This window comes from Penicillium roqueforti, assembly GCF_015533775.1.
Source record: "Penicillium roqueforti strain LCP96 04111 chromosome Unknown scaffold_13, whole genome shotgun sequence".
NCBI classification, from domain to species: Eukaryota; Fungi; Ascomycota; class Eurotiomycetes; order Eurotiales; family Aspergillaceae; genus Penicillium; species Penicillium roqueforti.
Window position 1 is genome coordinate 21,636 of NW_024067577.1, and position 22,029 is coordinate 43,664.

The 22,029-nt window shown below is 42.4% G+C and overlaps 6 protein-coding genes across 6 annotated transcripts; 3 read left to right on the forward strand and 3 right to left on the reverse strand.

The window, feature by feature from the left end:
* Positions 1-274: 274 nt before the first annotated feature.
* Positions 275-2,337, reverse strand: LCP9604111_5415 (LCCL domain-containing protein; the record flags this gene model as incomplete). The annotated part of the gene is made up of 2 exons (XM_039073223.1): positions 275-1,772; positions 1,838-2,337. The coding sequence occupies 2 exons, from the start codon at positions 2,335-2,337 to the stop codon at positions 275-277; spliced, it is 1,998 nt and encodes a 665-aa protein (XP_038928377.1).
* Positions 2,338-3,891: 1,554 nt separating this feature from the next.
* LCP9604111_5416 (pre-mRNA-splicing factor ISY1) lies at positions 3,892-4,738 on the forward strand (the record flags this gene model as incomplete). The annotated part of the gene is made up of 2 exons (XM_039073224.1): positions 3,892-3,894; positions 3,989-4,738. The coding sequence occupies 2 exons, from the start codon at positions 3,892-3,894 to the stop codon at positions 4,736-4,738; spliced, it is 753 nt and encodes a 250-aa protein (XP_038928378.1).
* A 186-nt stretch (positions 4,739-4,924) lies between these two features.
* LCP9604111_5417 (putative GTPase MTG1) lies at positions 4,925-7,928 on the reverse strand (the record flags this gene model as incomplete). The annotated part of the gene is made up of 5 exons (XM_039073225.1): positions 4,925-5,683; positions 5,755-6,009; positions 6,971-7,282; positions 7,354-7,516; positions 7,564-7,928. The coding sequence occupies 5 exons, from the start codon at positions 7,926-7,928 to the stop codon at positions 4,925-4,927; spliced, it is 1,854 nt and encodes a 617-aa protein (XP_038928379.1).
* Positions 7,929-9,151: 1,223 nt separating this feature from the next.
* Positions 9,152-11,938, reverse strand: LCP9604111_5418 (phosphatidylinositol 3-kinase VPS34; the record flags this gene model as incomplete). Its single annotated transcript, XM_039073226.1, has 2 exons — positions 9,152-11,783; positions 11,838-11,938. The coding sequence occupies 2 exons, from the start codon at positions 11,936-11,938 to the stop codon at positions 9,152-9,154; spliced, it is 2,733 nt and encodes a 910-aa protein (XP_038928380.1).
* Positions 11,939-12,174: 236 nt separating this feature from the next.
* Positions 12,175-13,651, forward strand: LCP9604111_5419 (non-structural maintenance of chromosomes element 4 family protein; the record flags this gene model as incomplete). The annotated part of the gene is made up of 3 exons (XM_039073227.1): positions 12,175-12,526; positions 12,586-13,419; positions 13,470-13,651. The coding sequence occupies 3 exons, from the start codon at positions 12,175-12,177 to the stop codon at positions 13,649-13,651; spliced, it is 1,368 nt and encodes a 455-aa protein (XP_038928381.1).
* A 587-nt stretch (positions 13,652-14,238) lies between these two features.
* Positions 14,239-15,180, forward strand: LCP9604111_5420 (uncharacterized protein; the record flags this gene model as incomplete). The annotated part of the gene is made up of 2 exons (XM_039073229.1): positions 14,239-14,368; positions 14,501-15,180. The coding sequence occupies 2 exons, from the start codon at positions 14,239-14,241 to the stop codon at positions 15,178-15,180; spliced, it is 810 nt and encodes a 269-aa protein (XP_038928382.1).
* Between the last annotated feature and the right edge of the window lie 6,849 nt (positions 15,181-22,029).

Below are 22,029 nucleotides of genomic sequence, written 5' to 3' on the forward strand. Positions count from 1 at the left end.
ATCGATGGTACGAACTGTTCAATCCAGCAGGTGCTTGATCAACCATAACACAGAGAGTAATGTGTTGATCCACGCGGATGTGAACAGAACAGAACTGTAGAATATAGAACTTAGAGCTTACTGTATGAGGGAGGGACTAAGCCCCTGAGGGAAGATAACTAGTATTACCAAAGATTCCGAGGTCAGAGCCTATACGTCGCAAATCTACCAAGAATATCTGTCTAATTTCAAGAAGCATGAGGGTATGTACAGGGTGGCACTATGGCGCAGTTCTCTATCCGGACTTGGATTCGGATCCAGGATCCTCAGGGATCTCAGAATCAGGGAAAACAAAATTACCATCAGCGCCCCAGACAGCAGGTGGAGAAAAGTCTTCATACCAAAGACCGCCCAAAGCATTAGTGTGAACGAGTCCAAAACGGAAATACTCCACCTCGTCGGGATAAGTGCGAGCCCAAGTAAAATCTGGAAAATGCTGGCCATCCTTAGGTCGGAAAACCTGGAAGCGCTCGACATCGTTGACCAAAACACTCAGGCCGTCGGCATGGGGCTCGAGGTCCGGGAACGAAAAAACGAGGTTGTTCGCATCCGTCGTGGAAGGAGGATATATCTTTGGTGGAACTGTACCAAGTTTAGCACCATCAAGGAGTGCGCCTGGAGTTTGGAGGATGGAATCGAAGCCCCAGCGGGCGATGCCGTTTATGAAAAGACCAATAAGAATACCTGAGTATAGGAGACTGGGTCGCGTTTGCAGAGTTGTTCCAGGTAGGAAGAGAAGAGAGAGAATGTAATGGTGGATGCGTAGGTTCATGTTCGGAACGGCGACAAGGATGAGAACAACTGCAACAAGGACGCCGTAGATGCTTATCGTAGGGAAGAAGCGGCCTTCGCGACGGTAACAGTGTGCTTGACCAAAGGCGATTACGATCAAAGACCCAACTACAATGATGAGAGCTGTGAGAGCACCCGGTTGCTGCTGGATATCGTGAGGTGTGAGGCGAGAGATTGGAATGCGATCAAATGTATCCGTGTTCAGGGCGCCAACCCAGCAGCCACCCAGCCACAAGACGGTCTTGTCCCAGTGTGCATCCAAATTTTTAAGCGTGTACCGGACGCAGAAGTAATATAGCACGAATCCCACAAATGCGCCAGGCAGGAATCGACCGAGCGCAATTGACACAAGGTCATAATAGCTCCCGATCGAGGGCGGGTCGGACGCCATAGCGACTTGGAACCAGACAATGAAATACATCATGGAGTAGAATGCCGGTGCTGATGTCACGACCAATGATAAGAAGGTGGTCCAGATCAAAGTGAAGGCGAAGAGCGACCAACGCGCATCAGAACACTTGATCGGTGTTGTCTTATTCGAGTCTGGGGATGAGGCTTCATTCTCTAGTCGGAATGACATTGGGAAGCTTGAGAGAAACTCGATACTTTCAATTCCATGCTGCATGATAGATTGGAAGTTTTTCTGCTCGCCGGTGCGGTGCAGGATACCACATCCACCCCTCGCGTCATCAATTAGACCAGCATGTAGTGCTGACGCGCAAATTGACGAATCGCCGCGGTAAATGCTGCTGTTCTGATCACCCACCTCCAGTGGCTTACCTCCCACGACTAACGGCCGGTAATTGAGCTCCTGGTCGCCAACAACATACGGCTCCAGAAGAATCGCCGCCGCACAGCCTGAGGGGCAGCGGAAGGCGAAGGATTGGTCCTCGAATGGGCGACAAAGGTCACCATTCAGTCCGCAATTCGTAGAATTGCTCCTATATAGATATGGTCAGGTTCACAATATCAAATGATCTACTTAGATATAAGAATAGAAACACACCATAGACGGTGGTGACACGAAAGCTTGACGGGCTGCCCAAACCCCGGAACCTCTTGGCCCGCGACAGAAGCTTTGAAGCACGCGAAGAACACGACAATCCAAAAAATTAAACCGCCAAAAAGGAGCGCGATCTTTGAACTCTTGCGCGGAAATTTCTGGTCAATCAGACGCGCCGGCGCAGCCTGCAAGCTAGGAAACCAAGGGTTAATGTGATAGACATGCGGCGGCGTCGGGCCGCGGAGCCAAGCGCAGAATCCCGAGGGCGTACAAGAAAACGGCGGATCACGCTCGAATTTCCCCGATTGAGCCTCCATGCCGTCGACTTCCGAGGGCAGAAGAGGCAGGTTGCCTGATTCTAAGTCCAAGCTCAGTTCATCGCTGTCGCGGGCTTCATCTTTGTACCGCGATCCGATCTCCTGCAAGGGATACTCGGAGGTCGACAACTTATCTTGTGGGGGTGATGGCGCACTTGCCCCAGCAGAGTCCGGTCGCGACTGCATTTTTATATACAAAGTCTTTACCTGAGCTCTGGCGCTCTTAGCGGGAAGGAAGTGATGGAATTCCTCATGTTCAATGTCGAACTAGCAACCTTGTTGGCCCTGGAATTTCTTGGCTTTTAGTCATCCGATATCAAATTGTGGACCCTGAATCCCATCTTGGACGTGTTCAAAGATATTAACATTGAATGCATAGTCTAGTCAAGCTATATGCTGTGAATGTGTCTCAGAGTGTACCAATTTAGTGTCATGATCTACTATAGACCGCTATCACATGCTTATGTTCGCTTGCTGGCTTACTATTTACATAGTTTACTAGTTAGTTTGCATTTCATGGATTATTTGTTAGATCGCTAGGCTTTGCAACGTTTGTAGAAGCGCCAGCTATATGAGCAGGCAATCTCCTGCTCCTGCACTTGCTTCTTCTTTCCTTTTCCACCTTAGTCACCACGTTGAATGCACTCCTTCTCTTCTTCAGATCGACCTGACGCCTCACATTTAGGATGATAATTCTAACGGTGACGTTGCCGCCGACTCTGTTAGGTCTCCGCCTCTTGATAGACTACAATGGGTAGTCAATAAACCTAGTCACACTCCCTATTATGGATATACCATTTAGTAAATAGTGTCAGCTCCCTATCTAAGTCCCAGCCGATAGAAACTCTAAGATCATCCCGTATCAGGTAGCATTCCCGATCTCCTTCCCCCGCTAAGTATAATAGTAACAAGAACCCTTTGTGGAGGTTGCGAAGCCGATCGCCACTAAGTCGTCTCAACCAAAATCCCCTCGACCAAAGCTGATCCTTCCTCTAGGGAGAGAGACCTCTAGACCGGTGAATACAGCAGCAGCAGCAGTTGCCGCTAACGACCGTATAGGGTGCTACAATGTTTAGTCTTGTTTTTTACTGATTAGCTCTGTTCTATTCTATTAAAATTCTATTAATTAGTTCGGCAAACAACAATCCGGTACCTCCGCATATGTATAGACAATACATCTTTCTAGAAGAGATAACCTCATCCAGTTCAGCCTACAATAGTATGTATTTCTATCGAGCCAAATATTCTTTATTTCACTTCTTTCTCCCTGGGCTCAAAATACCCATCGTTTGAGCACCACATTGCTCTAGGAATGTACAGCTAACGTACGTTCCATCCGGATGAGAATTACTTGTTTGTTTCCCGAATTTCTATCAAGTCAGGCATTGCTTATATTCTTTAGATAACCTTTCTCCATCTTATAGTACAACTTAATATGTCCACCTATAGATAAGCGGAATGAAAGAGAAAGATCTCTGTATCATGTGGAAGAGTTGCTTCTTATAACACAACCTATTCGTTGTGAAGATAGAGCACTAGTGAGAGTGAGGAAAAAAGACATTGTTCTTAACACGCAATGTAATGACTGTTGAATGGTTGATTGACGTTGATGATATGTGGAAAAAAGGCACGTGATATCCGCAAGCTGTCAAGCTCATGATTTCCTCATTCAGATTTCTTCCCTGCCAACGCCCACGATACCCGCGTTTTTCGGGTCGCTGACTTGGTCAATCCTTCATCATGGTGAGACTCACACTTATCAGCTCAAATCCACGGGGAAATCCCCATATCCATGTCGAGTCACGTCTTGCTAATTCAAGCCCCCGCTATATAATAGGCACGCAACAGTGAAAAAGCGCAGTCTATGCTGTTCCGCTTCCGCGCGCAGCAAGCAGCCGACCTCGGAATCATTGATGTCTCACGCACCCGACGGCCCAAAGCGATCACGTCCATCGATACGGTGCCAGTATGCGAGCGCTGGCGCGGACAGGTCGTCAAAGAAATTTCGCGCAAAGTATCACGCATCCACGTGCAAAGCCTGAGCGACTACCAGATCCGCGATCTCAACGATGAGATTAACAAGCTCATGCGTGAGAAATGGGCGTGGGAAATGCAAATCCGCAACCTCGGCGGACCGAACTACATGCGTGGATCGAACCGACTTTACGACGATGAAGGACGCGAGATCCCCGGCGGAGGAAGAGGCTACAAATATTATGGTCGTGCCCGGGAGCTGCCTGGTGTCAAAGAAATGATTGAGGCTGCGGTTACTCGCGCGAAAGGACCGGCGGAGGAAGAGGCTGTGTCTGGCCGCGGTGGAGATATTGCGACGAGGAAGGTTGATGCCAACTACTTCGGCTATGGTCTCGATGAAGAAGATGGTACGTTATTGGCGTATGAGAAACAGAAGGAGAAGGAGTCTGTTGAACACCTGCGCCACCAAGGAGAGGATGATGCTGAAGATGGCTGGCAATCTCTACCTGGTGATGCGGGCGACGGGGTGGAATGGAGACTCCCGACGCTGGATGAGGTCCAGGAAGAGCTTGTGGATAGGCGGCGCCGCCGCCTTCTGGACAAGATCTCTTGATTTAGATACTGCGTTCAAGATTCCCTGTTTCTATTTCTGTCCTTTGCCTGGGTTCGGCGTTACAGGTGCTTGTGCAATATCTCCACATTTAAGGCATCATTCTCTGTTTCATCGTAATGACACCACTTGATCATTATTTCCAAATATCCACAATATCCCGAAGGCGGATTCATTATGTACAATATTTTACAGATCGCTCGTTGTTGCATCCGGTTTGTTCTTTCGAGTTGTCCTTTCCACTCTCAAGGCCTGCGTCATGCTCATGCGCGGTGTTTGCGTAGGATCTCCCCGCCGTTGTTCCTCTGCTTCTAGGTCGTCCACCAAAAATTGACCTAGCTCTCCTTGTCTCCATTTCTGTATAAAAAGAAGTGCGGCTCCATCCATCATTGGCACCCCGCCTTTTGCGAGCAGGCCAGTTTGGCGCGCAAAGCTTTCAATTAATGGAACCACATCATTGGTCGGTTCCGACCAGCGCTTGTATACTGATGGATCATTCAGGTTTATATGATACAACAAGTAATCCGCCATGGTTATCGCGGAAATGACATTGTCCTTGACACAGCCACAGAGAGCCAGCTTGAGCATATTCTCTGCTTCTGGAACATATGGCATAAACACTCCCGGCGTGTCCAGAACGTAGACATGTGATCCGTTCTCACGATCAATGATCTTCACCTGCGTGGCTACCTTGCGTGTGATACCGGGTTGCTGCCCGGTTTTCATAGCCTTGGCTTTGCCCGTGCCTGAGTTGCGTAGATTGTTGATCAGTGTTGACTTGCCAACATTGGGCATTCCGACAACTAACACTCGACAGCCTACTAACTTATCGGGAGCTTCGGCGTCGGTTCGAAGGTGCTTGATGATCTGGCTGACATCTTGCCGGGAGGACGAGCTGGTGAAAAACACGGCGCTCTTTGGATCAAAACCTTGCAGTTTGCGTTCTATCTACAGCACTTTTAGCTGATATCCAGCAGTGGTCTGTTATCTCACTGCATAGCCAAGAAGAAAATACTTACTATTTTCTGGGCAGATGATCTGGGAGTGCTTCCCAGATCTCTCTTAGTGTAGACGACCAGTCGTCGCATCTTGCCCAAAGCTTCCTCAAACATGGGGTTGATCGAGGTCACGGGAGCTCGATAATCACGACACTCGACAACATAGTCGATAGTTGAGAGCATGCTTTTCATCTTGGTCAGACCAGCCCTGTGGTGTCCTAAGAAATAGGACCGTGGAATAGCCCCATAATGAGGGAATACATTGCGCGGAACGAACTGGGCCATTGGAGCTCGTTGAAGGATAGTGTTTTTCAGTCCGGTGAAATATGATTCATCTTAATCGGAGCGGTGGATGATCAGTCTCAAGGGACTGGATTGATTCAACAAATAAAATCGCTGGTCCGCGGAAGGCAACAAAAAACCCGTCAAAATGTCCAGGGCGGAAGGGCGGGCGGTGAGTGAATCATGTGCAGCAACTTAGGGCTTTGCAGACTTCCGTAGTGCTTCATTCTGGAGATTCATGTTTCCTTTTTGCGCGAGCATAGCTTTCCTTCTAATTCAAGCTCAACAGAAAACACAGGTTAGGTCAACCCTACTTCTAATAATAATTTGGCGCGTGGTACGTTCGGCTGCCGAGCGGGAGATGGTTACCAAAGCCCGCCAGAGCCCGCCAGAGCCCGTCGATGCTTGCCAAAGCCCGTTAACTGGGCCCCCTAGATCTCTACCACTGCTACTTTTTGTCTAAAGTGATCACCGTGGTTTAGCCGTGTATGTGACGCAAACAGACAAACCCCGAGGCAGCCCTGCCTCTCTTGTCCAACCCCACCCAATGTGTCTCGGGATTTTTCGTTCTACGTAGCTCAATTGTCACTCATTTTCCACTTGTCTTTCTCCGTTTTCCTGGTCGGGGTTTCCTTCTGCCGTATGCTCCGACAGCGTCACCCTCGAAGGCTCATTGACCAACAGTGTGGTGGCTGGTCCACCCAGGAATCATACGGGTATCTTTTGTATCAGACTTATGCAAGGAATACTGCCAGTATTCTCAGAGCACAATTCAATTTGAGGTCCAATGTTTCAAGTATCTTTCTCAGAATATAATCTTCCTATTGAGCAACGGGATCAAACACAATAGTCAAGAATACTTCATTTCTTGATTCGCCGGTCCACGACAGACATTCGTACCATGAAGAGAGGGACTATATGTTGTGGTTTTTCCGTTCTTAGTCCGAGATCACACCTCTTTAGCCTTAACCCGACGAAGATGTGCAGCTGTAGACCAAGGGAAATGACCAACGGGAACTATTAGAAAACTGTTATTGATATCAGAAATAGCCGCAAAGGCATTATACCAAGCCGAAGACGCTGCCAAAATGCCAAAAATACCGCCTGTCCTCTCAAGTGCAACCGGAATCTCGCCATGAGAGTTGCATTGAATGTGCGCAATGCCGAGTAGAAGGTAGTTCATGTCCATGAAAAAGTACAGAGAGAACATCGCAAGATTAGATTTGAGAGTGCACAAGAGCATCAGTGTAGTGAAGATGCACCAGCCCTGTATACATACATCGTTCTCAGTATCTTTTCCCATGATAGTAAATCTTGAATTTGATGGAATTGGCTTACCAACATGAACAGGCCCATTAAGAGCTCGTTCTGACATAGTGGATCTACTGTACTTCTTGTAAAATCGGTATCGTCGAAAGTCGAGATCAGAGAAAATGATATCCAATAGGCACCGAAAGAACAAAAGGTCGTCGCACCAAAAGTATTCCCAGCCGCCATTTCCCTACTCTTATTAGCACTAGGCAACACACAAAGCAGGATAGGACATACCACATTCCAGCCAACACCTGCGCTATACCACCATAACTCAAAGCCAAGGACATACTGACCCCTGCTACTTTCATACCTCCCACATTGAGGGCGACACAATTCGAGAGGAACGATGTCAATGCAAATGCACATAGACCCAGGGGAGCGGGATTGGCAATGGTCCGAACGTTAACAGGCAAAGACTGAAGTTCCAGTTTGCACAATGGTATAGGTGTCTCCGGAATATTTGATGGGGGCGGAGAGTAATCACGGCTGGCTTGAGACACCACTGGGGAGCCAATCTTGTCCTGCGTACTCGGCTGGATGTGATGGTTTGATGCAGCCTTGGTTCTTTGGACCGTAGTGACGGTAATAGTATGCTCCATCAATATTTTATATGACCAAATGCTGGTTTTGTGTTTTCGGGAAGCCGTTTAGAGGAAATTGAGGAATAATATGGCCAGTGAACAGAGAAGAAGGGCAATGGAGATACATATACATATATATATATATATATATATAGTCTAGGACGTAGATGGTACATACCTCTAGAAAGAGCACTCGACCTTGGTACTATCCCCCAGTGCACAAGCAAGCTACAGCCAAACCCCGTTGAAATCGAATGATTTCAATATTCCGGAGGTTCACAAAAGTGGAGTCGATTTCTACGGGGTTTGAACTGTAATCCCTCTTCCGCATAGAGAGCGTATTGGATTCCCCGAATCCGGGAAATATATACGGGGAAGTCGTCGGGATTCGAGGATTAGCATTAGCTAATAAGAAGCCTATACTCGGGTAGTGCCGCGAGAAACGGGAGCTCTATGGCATGTTTCACTCGATCATGAGATATTCAAAGACTGTTCCCACAATAATAGAGCATCTTGCACGCTGTGCACTGCTTAACCAATTTATTACAAATTGCTAGCACGGGTCAATACCGTCGGGATCGAAACTAAGAAGAATTACCAATTACTTCCTATATACGGAGTACATCGTAGGTATATGTGTCGTTAATGTGGGGATGATAACTTGCAAGACGACCAACGCACTAGAACTGGGGGTTTGGCGCTTGGCTACAAGAATTGACTTCACCAAAGTGCAGTGATACCTGTAAGATATAATATTTGAGATTCACCAAAATGTATATGCAGGCTATACCTAGGCTAGGAGTGCCATACAACATTGGAGGAAATGCTAGGAAGTTCTACTTGCTCCGGATGTCAACCATGTTGAATCTGCCGGAGGCTTGACTTGGCTATATCTATATTTTGCAGAGCCTACTCAGGCTCCTGTGTAGGCATCGCTCGGAATTTCAACAAATAATTGCTATCCAGACAAAAAAATCTAGATTGGGTATCCTGGCTTTTATAAATCCATCATATTGCGCCGCATGTCATGAGGAAAGAAGCAGAACCCCCATCTCACGACATCATTCCCAAAACGCCACAATGCCTGTGGTCTGGAACCAAAAAAAAAAAAACAAAAAAAACAAAAACGAAAACAAAAACAAAAACAAAAACAAAAACAAGAACAAATTAAAGTATATGCAAGATCAGCAGGGAAATTCCTTACACATCCCAAGGCGCACAAGCCTTCAAAGTACCAGAGCTTATGCCCGCCAGCCCTGCACAAAATCGTGCAAGCGATCAATCACAACACCAAATATAGCATTGACACTGTCTGCGATAAGTTGCTCGAAGTGGCGGATGGCTTCTTCCTCGGTCATCTCGAGATGGAAGCGCTCCTTCACTTTCAGGACGGCTTTATCAGGCTCCACTCGAATATCAGGGATATTGGCATCAACCATCAAACTGAAGAGGTTAAGGATCAGATTGGCAGATTTCCGCAGCGTGGTGTAAGCAGTGTAGCAGTACTGCTTGAACTGCAGATATTGGGGCGAGGTTGTGCCGCCCATGCCTTCGACCATTTCCTTGCAAAGTTTCATCATGGGCGCAAAAGGCTTCGGATCACGACCAAGGATGAACCCAAAGTCAGCGTGGAAGAAGTGGCCATCTGGTGCTAGAAGCAGGTTTTCAAGATGCCGGTCGCCAACGCCGAGGAGGTACGTGATAACGCAGTATCCTGCACATGATTTGACGTATGTATCCATTGCTTCTTTGCGAACGCCAAGAGGCTCATTGTCATCTGGGTTGTTGGCTTGTAGATAGGCAAGGATGGATTTATACTTGGCGGACGCCGCGGAGAGAGAAATCGAGGGGATGAATTGCACGGCGCCGGCCGTTGCGCTGGTGGCAAGAATTCGATAAGGAGTCAGTTTAAGATCAAGGTTCTCCTTCTGCAAAAGGCGATCCATCAAGATGATGATCTGGATGACCAATTGGTCCTGGCGAAGATCATCACCGACTTTGAACAGCATCGGATAACGACGACCTTCAGAAGTCTTGAACGTGATAAGCAAAGGGGAAAGAGTGGACTTGAAGACGTTGGATTCCTCGGGGTATAATCCAACCACTGAAACATCGGGATCTAAAGGTAGGGGCAGCGATGGATCTATGTTGATCAGGTCGTTATCAGGGTCACGGAGATATTTTTTCAGCATCTCAATCTTGCCGACTCTGTTTTCGCGTGCGAAGCGTACGTCCTTGGCTATTTTGGAGAGCACAGCCACCATTTCACCTTGGCGTAATAGTGTCTTTCTGTGCTCAGGATGAAGCTTCTCCAGTTCAACCATGAAGTAGTATTCAACCCGCGCAAACAGCCGACGCTGAATTGCATCAGCGTCATCAAATTCGACCATGAGATACCAGTGTAGGTAGTTGCCAAGCTTGAAGTTATTAGCCGCACGCGAAATCAAGAAATGTGCAAGCGAGGACTCCTGCGGAGCCGCATCAGGTTGGTTATCCGGAGTTGCGTCATATTTCAGAGCTTGCACCAATTGAAGAAGATAAAGAAGCAATTCCTCGTCATCTGCCTTCCGCAGTGTTTCCACAGCATACGAACGGACCGCAGGATTATCAAAGGTGGGACCAAGAATCTCAAGAGCGTCGTCGACGTCAATCTCGGTCCATTTAGGGAACATTTCAACAGCTTGCCGCGATTCTCCAACATCCCGCCAGTTGACTGATTTGACGAATTTTGTCAATGCCTTCTTCTCGCGTGTAAGATGATACCTGAAACGCCACACAAGATCCTTCTCTTCAGCGGTGAGGTCTTGTGTCGGTTCATAGGAGATAATCATATTGAGATCATCCCTGATCTTTGGGTTGGGCTTCAGGTCACGATCCATGATGCCGGTTCGATGGCTACGGATCAAACGCCGGTGCTTGTCCTCACACGGGTTTCCGATTTGACCAACCTCCGGATCATAAATCTGAATGATATTATGGGGATCGGCGTTTGAGATTCCAGGTCCAAAATGTACCTCCGGAACTGGCTTGAGGGTAGCATTGGGGTGAGGAGGTGCATTTTGGGGCCAGGAGGAAATGGGCGGAGGAGGATACTCGTGATCGGCCCACACAATGGGATGATCAAAGCGTGGAAATTCGACGTAGAGGTCGAAATACTCATCTTCAATGTTCTCTTCGTCAGAGCTATCATCCTGATCTTTGACGTGTTTCGGATCTTTTTGTAGGGCTGCATGAAGTTCAAGCGCGCGCTTTTGAGCCGCTTCATCTGCATTTGTCTTCAGTTTCTCCAACTCCCGAAAGAGCAATTGATCCATCCAGTCCACACGTGGGATCTCCCCCATTTCGTGTTTCTTGATCAAGACTTCGACTCGTTCTAGTTCCGCTTCTTCGGGTGACTGCTGTGAAGGATCACGGGTATTCGGCTTACGACGCTTAGGTGGTAAAACAGATGGGGTAGAGGTTGTAGCAGAGCCGTCTGCGTCCTTGTGTAAATAAACCTTGCACTTTTGTCTGCCCATTTTCAATTTCCCGTCTTCATCAAACAAAGTGATTGTAGTTCCACCGAATGGGACGTGCGTAATCCTATCAGCAGCGAGTGGGGACATATCAACGATGGTGATTGCGAGCTGAGAATTACGCTCGGCATCCTTGATAGACATGGGCATCTCCAACCATTCATTCCATACGCGGGCAGTTTTGAAGGCCTTGTATTTGGTCTTCATGGGCACGCCCAATGGCTTCGACTCCGACCATATCTGAGCGGTCACATAGAGATCGGAGGCGGGGTCTTGGACGGAGGCAATATGCCGCAGCTCGGCATTTTTATCTAGAACGGTGCATGGAATCGGCTTCTGCTTTCCCTCTAACGAACCACTATAGATGTGCCGGCATGAGAAAAAGCCCAATGCTTAGGAATGTGGAACTTACATCTTGATGCGTATTGGTATGTCCACTTGAGTGGTCACGGCAAAGGTGAACGCTTCCATCTCTGTTCCCCGTTTGGAGAGAGCAACAGGTCGCTGCGTCATGGCCGATAAGCAACCCGACGTGGGGAGGTCACGTGGAAGGTCTACGCGACGCGACAAGGCGTTCGCGATCACTAAATGGAGCCACACGTCTTTTTCCTCTATGTATTTCGAGGTATACTCTTTGTCTAAATTGGGCTACCGTGTATAGTTGTACTCGATTAGTTGCCCACTTTTTTCTTTGTTAAACTTTCTTTGTTCCCACTCTCATATCATCTCGCACTGACTGCTGATCGAGTATGGCACGTCTCATTCACACAAATCTGGACGAAGCAAACACCCCAGGTCCCGGCCCAACATCATCAATATCACCAGACTCATCTACTTCTGATAAAGAAAATCGGTATCAAGGTAATAATAAGAGAACTACCGTTGCGATGCCACCGCATGCACAGGGTAAACGACGGCGGTTAACCGACCACCCCTCAAATACCCAGTCTGCTCGATCTGCTCAGTCTGCCCGATCTGGGCAGTCGCAAGCATCGTCTCAACGAACCAGCAGTGACACACGATACTATGACCCTGATCAGGACCCCGATGAACGGAGAATTGTACGGAGGGGACTTCGAGAGCTGGGTAGGGAGCTAAATGGTAAGTTGCTTTGGCTGGACTTGAGACTCGGGTAATGGTGCTCTAACACGTCCACGAAGATACGCGGGGCGAGCTCATGCAGCCTGGGAATGATGGTATCCTCAATATAGTTGAACAAGCAAATCAATTCTACGCCAAAGTGAAGCAGACCGCCGACGCCACGCTCGATTCGCGCATCCTGGTCAACACCGCCGATCTAACGCACAAAAAAGCCACTCAGCTCGCTCTCGGCGACACCTCTGCTGGTATTGATGTAGACGAGTTTGTCTCTAAGTGTGTATCGTTCATGCGTCGCGGCCCAAACAATGCGACGGCTTCAACACAGGGACGCCGAGGGCGTCTTGGTCGAAGCCAAAGAGACCCCGATGCCAGTGACGAAGATGATGATGGTGATGCGATGAATTGGGACACGCTTGGCCGATCGGCCTGCTTTCCTAGCAATGCTCGTCCGGCCGTGTCCGGATGGTTGCTGGGGCCGCTGTCAGTACAGAAGCGTACGCGGCAAATGACACAGCGAAGAGCAGCAGAGGTTATTGATCCGTCGCAAGCCGTGGCACCTCGAGAAATGGCACAGCAGGATCTTGGTCAACAGGACAGCACAAATCTGACCCAGATCTGTTCCGAGATCAACAAGCTGCTTGCCACGAGGCAGCGTCTCAGTCAGCATGCAGTTGAGACAGAGCTTCGCAACGAAGTCAATCTCACAACAGAGAAAGCACAAAAAATCATGGACAAGCATAGCGTAGCGGACGACGGAGGAATTCCTTTGTTTCGCTTCTGTATCAACCCACATTCTTTCGGGCAAAGTGTGGAAAACTTGTTCTACGTGAGCTTCCTTGTGCGAGATGGCACAGTGGGTGTACAAACAGATAGTCGTGATTTGCCGACCTTGCGTGAGTATTTTTCAACATGACTGGTTGATACAGCACTAATAGGTTGACAGATGCGTCCGCGCCGTTCGCCCCCAGTGAGGCCCAAAAGAAAGGCGTGCAAAAACATCAGGCGGTTTTTAGCCTGGACCATGATACGTGGCACGAAATCATCGATGTTTTCAAGATTAAGGACTCCATCATCCCCCACCGAAAAGAGGAGGAGCAAGAGACTGGCACAAGTTGGTATGTCTAAGCTTCTTCTGAAGACACGATTCCACGAGTCGATGTGTGTTTTGCAAGATACCCCTAGATCTTTTGACTTGTATTTCTCGATGAATTTAATAATCTAGCTTTATACTTTGAATATGTCGTATTCTGTGGCATCTAGCACAATCACGAGTGCGACCTGTAAAGACACAAATTGGAAATCCACAACGATAGACCTATACTCCTTACTTAGATAGGATATATGCCCGAGATCTATTTCAAAATGTAAGCCACCTATATGTACATAACTACGGAGTACATAAATACGGAGCTATTAAGACAACAACTATGTAGGCCTGGACCCTCCAGGGCTGCCCAGGCGGGCCGTACCACCGTCCACTCTGACAAAGCGGATAACTAAGCTCAGGTTCATAACTACGTCATTATCAGGCTGTCTGGCTTCCCAGCGAACTTCTGAAGACTGATCCCTACTCTTCAATTGTTTAATATTTAAGAATTGAAAATTTCTCTAATTTGTTACTGCAAGGACTTGAAGATCTGTAGCTCCAAGACACATCAACTGAGACATCCAACGCCAGGGAAAACACAAACAAAATCAGGAAAGCCGCCAAAATGCCACAGCTCTTTCCAGCCAACCCTTCGGCGACTATGGTAATTCGCCATGTGACACCAGATATCGTGACCATGAGTCTTCCTTTTGCACGGTTCGGACGCCTGCAGTTCGGCGGGCGAGGGACATTGGGTGAGTGCCGACTCTACAGAGCCAACCTACCAGGCGCATGATACACCTGGGGACAGGGGATGATGTGCAGTGATTTCAAGCCCATGGGGGTCCTTGTTTAAGATCTATGCTGACTGTTCTTGCATGCGACAGTCAAGCTTGCCAGCGGCTCCCTCGCAGTATTCTCTCCCGTCGGCCTAACGTCTGAAGTCCGCGAGACAGTCGAGTCCCTCGGCGGAAACGTCAAATACATCACGGCGCCAGATATCGAACATCACCTCAACCTCACCCCGTGGAAGAACACATACCCACAAGCAGAGATCCTAGCTCCGGAGGGTCTATACGAGAAGCGACAATCAAACCCGGAATTCAAGGATACCCCGTTCAAGCACGTATTCAAAAAGGAGGATCAACTGCCACGGTCGATCTCGAAGGAGTTCGATGCCGAGTTTGAGAGCGAGTATGTGTATGGTCACGGGTCGCGTGAGCTGGTGTTTTTCCATAAGCCCACACGCACAGTCATCGAGGCGGATCTGCTCTTTAACCTGCCCGCTAAGGAGCAGTATTCCAGGACTCCCGAAGCCGGGACTAATTTCCTTACCAAGCTGATTATGCCGCTGTTGTCCACCAAGCCACCGGCTACATGGCAGAGGCGATTTGCATGGTATATTCTCTCGTCACAGGATCGGGCGGCGTTCACTGAGTCTATGAAAAGGATTGATCAGTGGGACTTTGATCGTTTGATTCCTTGCCATGGTGATACTATCGAGACTGGCGCTAAGGGGATATTTCGTGATGTGATGGCATGGCACTTGGAGCAGAAGAATACGTAGTCTTCTTTATCGAAACTATTGTAACAGATGATACTTTCATTTTGACTCGGGTGTTGTGGATGGGATTGCATTGGTGTGATTTTCTTTTTCGGGGACGTTGTAGGCAGCATTATTCCAAATTTGATCTTCTCTCTTGGCTCTCCGAAGTGGGTATGTATACTCCATACATATTCTCATTCTTGTCGTTGTTGCTATTCATAGTATCCATGGCCCACTGATAGGTCAAATAGTAAACTTTGCATCGCCCGCATCTTTCTAGGATCTTCCTGTATGTATACGAATGTTCATTGCTGCCTAGTTCTGCTATTTCCACTTCTCATACGTGAAATACTACCTACTATGTAGTGATATTATACTCATAAAAAATCGTATGTTTAGCTGTCAAATCTCCGTTTCCCCACGTCATAGGGCTGAGAGGAAAAAGCAAGTCAGATGACTCAAATTAAACATGATGTCAGAGGTTTAAAGGTCTCTACGCTCCAGCCCCTGTCACAAGGTACGGAGTAGAGAACAACATCCACCTGTCAGACAGCAACAATGATCGCCCTGGGTGGAGCCCAACCCAAATCCCGGACCAAACTACTCTGTAGAGCTATCGGCAATAGTCGCTAGGATCGGCAGTCGAAGAGCAAGCCACGGAAGTATACAAAGTATTCCAGCAAAGAAAGGCCCGTATTCCATGCCAGCACATCGGGTGGTTTTCTAGCACGGGGAGGCTGGGCCTGGGGAAGACAAGGATGACGATATGGTTAATTTGGTCGAAACTGCGTGGCCCTAGGCTCGACTTTCGTGGCATTTCCGTCTGCTGCTTTAACCAGCCACAATCATGTATGTATACAGCTCCCATCATTGAGAGGAAAATCTTATAACGCCCCCTCAGAATGAAAACCAGCGCACATTTCTTCTCAATTTTCTTACGCGCATTGGGACCAATTTGTTTATCCTTCACATAGTTACTAACTTCTCAAAATGACTGGTTTGCTCCAGGAACCGAGCCAAAACTGACTTCAAGCGTCAGACCGAGAAATCGGTTTGTCCGGGGACACTTTGCGGAGTCCATCAAGCTGGGATTGAATCTGATGACAACCCTAGCTAGGTACAACAGAGCTCGATCCTAGGCAACTATAGCATACCACTATGATCAGTGATACATAGTATACATAGTATAGATGAATAGACTGAGAAGGCTATCGAAAGTATTCAAACATGTTGAGCGTTAGTTAATATGAGTTCGATGGTTAGTGGTGTAAAGACACCACAGTCAAGACCTTGACCTGCCTCCGTACAACATCCTGTATTGAGGGTACTGTACATGTACGCCTTCATTTTCCTGATGGCTCTGTAGGGCTACTCCTTACGCCGATCGGGTGGCGATTGGCATTCAGCCACAGTCCACATCAGCGGTCAGTCCACCACGAAAAGCCGATCTCTTACCCATTCAAGCCTGGAAAACGGTTAGGCACGTTTTGTTCACAATTTCGACCAATCGTGACCTCTGCTTGTTGGAAAGAACTCGCTGTACGAAGTATACGAGATTGATCTGACGACACCAGGTATTACGAGCCAATTCAATTTAAAGGAAAAGAGTGCAATTCCAACCAAATTCTAAGTACGAGGAAGAAAGGAAAAAGAGAAACTATCTAAGTGTGTATTCTTCCCTTCTTATACTCTTACGTTTATCTCACTTAATTCTCGTTCGTTCTTTTAGGAAGGTGCGAGGGTATAGTCGTTCCTGCGGTAAGTACGAGGACGTGACCGCTCCTACCCCGTTAGGCAAGTACAATCCTCTTAGATCGTTATATAACCCCCGGCTAAGAATACATTTAGCCCCTAAATATAGGTTTATTATCGTTAATATAGTCGTCTAAGAATCTATCCTTATCTATAGTATCGGTCTATTCTTATAATTATATCGGTAATCTAGGCTTCTATAGGTACTAATTATAGAACTACTTAATCTTTTCGGGAGTATTCTTAAAGTTACTTACTAGGTACTATTATAGGTCTAGGTTATATCCTAACTACTGAATATAGTATTATAGTTTTCAATAGTATATCCTAGTATTAAGAATCTTATCAACTTCCTACTTATTAGTTTTACTAATCCTAAGTGGTAGTAATAGGTTAGGGTATTATCTAAGTAATGGTTTAGTAGTCGCTACTCTTTAGAGTTTATTTAAATAGAATATTAGGTATACCTTAATCGATTCTAGGAGTTTAAGGCAATAGGAATATCCTACTTTCTCGGTAATCTTATATAGGCTACTTATAAGATAGAAGAGCTTCTAACTTAGTCTATCTTATTACTAGTCCTTTATTATTATAAAAATATAGTTACTAATACTAAAGTCTTCTTTTTAGTAGTATTTATTTACTTACTAAATCTATAATTACTAGGATTTCTTAATCTAATTCTTCGTTTCTATTTAGATATCCTATAGATAGGAGAGTATATCTACTATTCCTTACTTATTTAGGGTTAATATTACTTAGTCCCTCTAGTTAAAGGATATTACTAGTTTATAGTCTCTCTTAATAAAGAATAGAGACTTTTTTATTATATTCTAAGGGAGAATTAATACTATAAAATCTACTATTAGTAGGTATTCTAACTAATTATCCTAATTCTATTCTATATATAGTTAGAGTCTCTATACTATATACTAATTTATAATTTTATTTTATCTATTAGTTTAAAGATAGTAAGCTATAGATAACTTTCTTTTAATCCTAAGGATCTAATAGAATTTAGTCTAGAATTTAGAGATAAACTATCTACTTCTATTAGAGATAATTATATCTAAGATACTAGTAATCCTAATAATATAGTCTATAAAGAGTTATACTATTATCTTTATATCTATCTCTTTTTAGTAAAGAATTAATACTAGTCTTTTACTTAGATAGTCTATAACTATAAAGATAGTATTATATCTATAATAGTCCTTTAGGAATAATCTAAAGTCTATTATAATATACTACTAGGGTTATTTAGGTATAGGTAATAGATATAATAGGCTAGGAGTTTAGTCTCTTTATACTTTAGTCCTTTTATAGATTAGATAATTATTAATATAGTATTTTATATTAGTTACCTATTCTAGCTAATAATATCTCTTAGATATTAATTTCTTAAGTTTCTTAATCCTTAGATAGGTAACTAGTAGTTATCGATATATCTTATTAAGAAGTCTTATATATAGATCTCCCTTATCTAGGATTTTAAGTTAGTTATTAAAAAGTAATAGTCTATCCTATAATATCTATTAGGGGTTACTTCCTTTAGTAGTAATTTCTTAGATTATATTAAATTCTATACTCTATCTATTTATAGTTTAAGCTCTCTCTATAATTCCTAGATCCTTACTTAGTATATTAGGTTTAATTAGTAATAGTTCTATTAGATAGATATCTTCCTTAAGGTATTCTTCTAATAATATAGTAAACTATCGACTTTAGTTAGTATAGGGTAACTCCTTATATAAGAGTATATCGGTAATAATATTCTTTTTCCTAGGTCTATATTTAATTATAAAGTAGAACTAAGAAAGGAACTTACTCTACTAGGCTTATTATTAATTTATCTAATAGGTAGTTATAAAATATTCTAAGGATTAATAGTCTATTAGGATTTCGAAGCATTCCTTCTAAGTAAGTCCTTCTAACTTAGGCTACTACTCTTATAATACTTAAATTATAGCTAGTAATTCCTTATCCTAAACTTTATAGTTTAATTCTATAGCCTATATTATCTTTAAGAAGAAAGCTATTAGATACTAAAAATTATTATTCTTATAATACTAAGTTAGGACTACTCTAAGAACCCTATTAGATATATCTATCTCTATTTAGGTTTATAGTACTAGATTATAATACTATAAGATCGGTATATTAATAAGACTTTCTTTTAATATCTAGAATATACTTTTATACTATAGTAACTAGTAGTATACTATATCTCTTTAGGTTAGGTAATAAAGTAGTTTTAAGATTATACTATATCTTTCGATAAATTATCTATAGAAATTATAGAATCTAAGGAATAACTATATCCCTTTTACTATTATTAGAGTTTTCTAATATTAGATTATATAGACTTTCTTAGGATTAATAGTAATACCTTTAGTACTAACGATAAAACCTAGGAACTTTATTTTAGTTACTAAGAATTTATACTTTTATAGTACTACTTAAAGTCCTACTTTCCTAAGTTATAATAGTATTTCTTAGATATATACTTTATACTCTTTAAGGGTATTACTATAGATTAGAATATTATTAATAAATACTACTATATATTTATCTATATATTCCTATAATATATTATTTATAAACTATTAGAAAGTAATAGGTCTATTAGTTAACCTAAAGGGTATAACTTTATACTTAAAGGAGCTATACCTTATATAAAAGGTAGTAAGGTCTTTAATACTAGGTATTAGATAGATTCTATAGAAACCTTAATAAATATTAAGCTTTATAAAAAACTTAGCTTTATTTATTCTTTATAATACCTTATTAATTAAGGGAAGAGAATAATAATCCTTTTTTAAGATACTATTTAGTTACCTAAAGTCTATATAGAAATATAGTCTACTACCTAGCTTCTTTACTATTAAGATAGGTAAAGTATATAGGGCTAAATTTAGTATAATAAATCCTTTTTAGAGATTATCTATAATATACTACTTAATAGCTTTTAGTTTATTAAGGGATAACTTATAAAGAGGGTAATAACCTAATTATACTTCTACTTTAAGGATAATATTATAATCTACTCCTATATAGTATAGTAGTAACTTATTAGATTTCTATTTCGAAAATATATCTACTAAGTTATAGTATTCTTTTAGGAGAGTCCTTTTAATCTTCTTAATTTCTATATTTTAGATTATTACTAATTTAATATTAATAATATAATCTATTTTTATAAGAGAAGTTAAGAATAATTTAATACCTCTATTAGTTTCTATCCTTACTTATAGTTAGTTAAACCTAGCCTACCTAATAATACTTATATTAATTAGGGGATATATTTCCTTTAGTTCCTCTTTATTAGAGGCTTTATTATACTACTAGGGTAGTATAGAAGGAATCTTATTATTTAGATTATATATTATCTTATATTATTCTTTAACCTACTAGTATCTATATTAGTAGATATATACTTATAGATAAGACTTCTAAGTTATAGGGTCCTTCTAGGGTTCCTTAAAGAACTAATCCTATCGATCTACATTTACCTAGTGCTTTTTATTTCTAGGCTTATTCCTTTTAAGGATCTATATTAGTACTAGTATTATAAGTTTTCTAGCTACTTTATTAAAGAGTGATTTCCTTTATAGCTAGATTATTCTATAGTAATAATAGTTAAGTAATATATTATACTTAGAGAACTATATTCTTCCTAAGATTAGATTATACTTTCCTAAGTTAGTAACTAATATTAGGACTTATTATTATATTCTACTATTAATATTTAGGGTAAGTATAATAATATAGGTAATTAGGTTAATAAGTTTTCTATCGAAACCTCTAACTAGATATTCTTAGTTTAATTTATATATATAAAGACTAAATTTCTTTCTAAGTAATATAACTAATACTAAATTAATAAAGATTAATCTATCTACTCTAGTATCTACTAGTATATCGATTAAAAAGGAATATCTATTATATATTAAGTTTATATTAAAAATTAAACTACTTCCTAGGCTTCCTAAGAGTTTCTATAGATTAAGGGTATATAATAATATCTCTTTCCTATCTAGGATAGAAACTTTCCCTAAGTAGGGGCTTTTCCCTAATCCTAGATATTATTTCCCTTAAGTTCTTTAAGTTTACTTATTCTTAGAGTATAGGTACTAGTTATAGCGATAGTAGTAGTATTCTACTTTTTTAGGTAGTTATAAGTTATATACCCTTTTTCTTTATAATAAAAGTATTTATCTTTATATATTAGTACTTTTCTTTTAGTAGTTATTATACCTCTAGTATAGTTTATACCTAATTCTTTCTTAATATAGGGATTATAAGTTATAGTAATAGCTTATATACTTCTACTCTATATATTAGAACTTATAGTAGTATAGGTTTAGTTTATAGTCTTTTTCTCTTATTATAAATTAATCTTATATATTATACTCTAGTAAGTCTAAATAAATATATTAAAGTTAACCTAGTTCTAATTTACTACCTATATAACTTATAACTATAAGAAATAGGGTAGCTTTAGGTATAGGTTATACTTATAATTTTCTTTAATAATAGCTACTTCCTCTATAAGCTATATAAATTCTATAAGGAAGTTAGTAAAGTTATTATAGGGTTTTATTATTAGCTTATAATAGCTAGTATAAGCTTCTACTTTCCTATTTAGGTTTATAAAGATAGTTTATAGGTATATAATAATATCCTTAGTATTAAGATATAGGTTACTTAAGGCTACGCTTATTTATAGTATAATATAGAGTTAGGCCTTACCTTTATAGTAACTCTAAATATAGATCTTTCGGTAGATAGAGAGAGGGTAATAGTTAGTATTAGCCTTAAGTTTCTACTAAATAATTATTTCCTAAGTTTTAAATTATACCTCTTTCCTATCCTTAAGGATAGGTATATTAGGTATCTTAGTAGTTTTTCTAGTTCCTATAATTAGTATACTAGAGTATAAGGAAGTTCCTCGAGTTATAGGTTTATTATTTAAGAGATAGTAGGTATAATAGTCTCTTTCTTATAGTATAAGGTTTAGGTAAGTAATTACCTTATTATATTTAAGAGTTAAGTTCTAGATTAAGGTTATTATTTCCACTTCCTTAGTATAGAGAGTAGTAATTTCTATAATTAGTT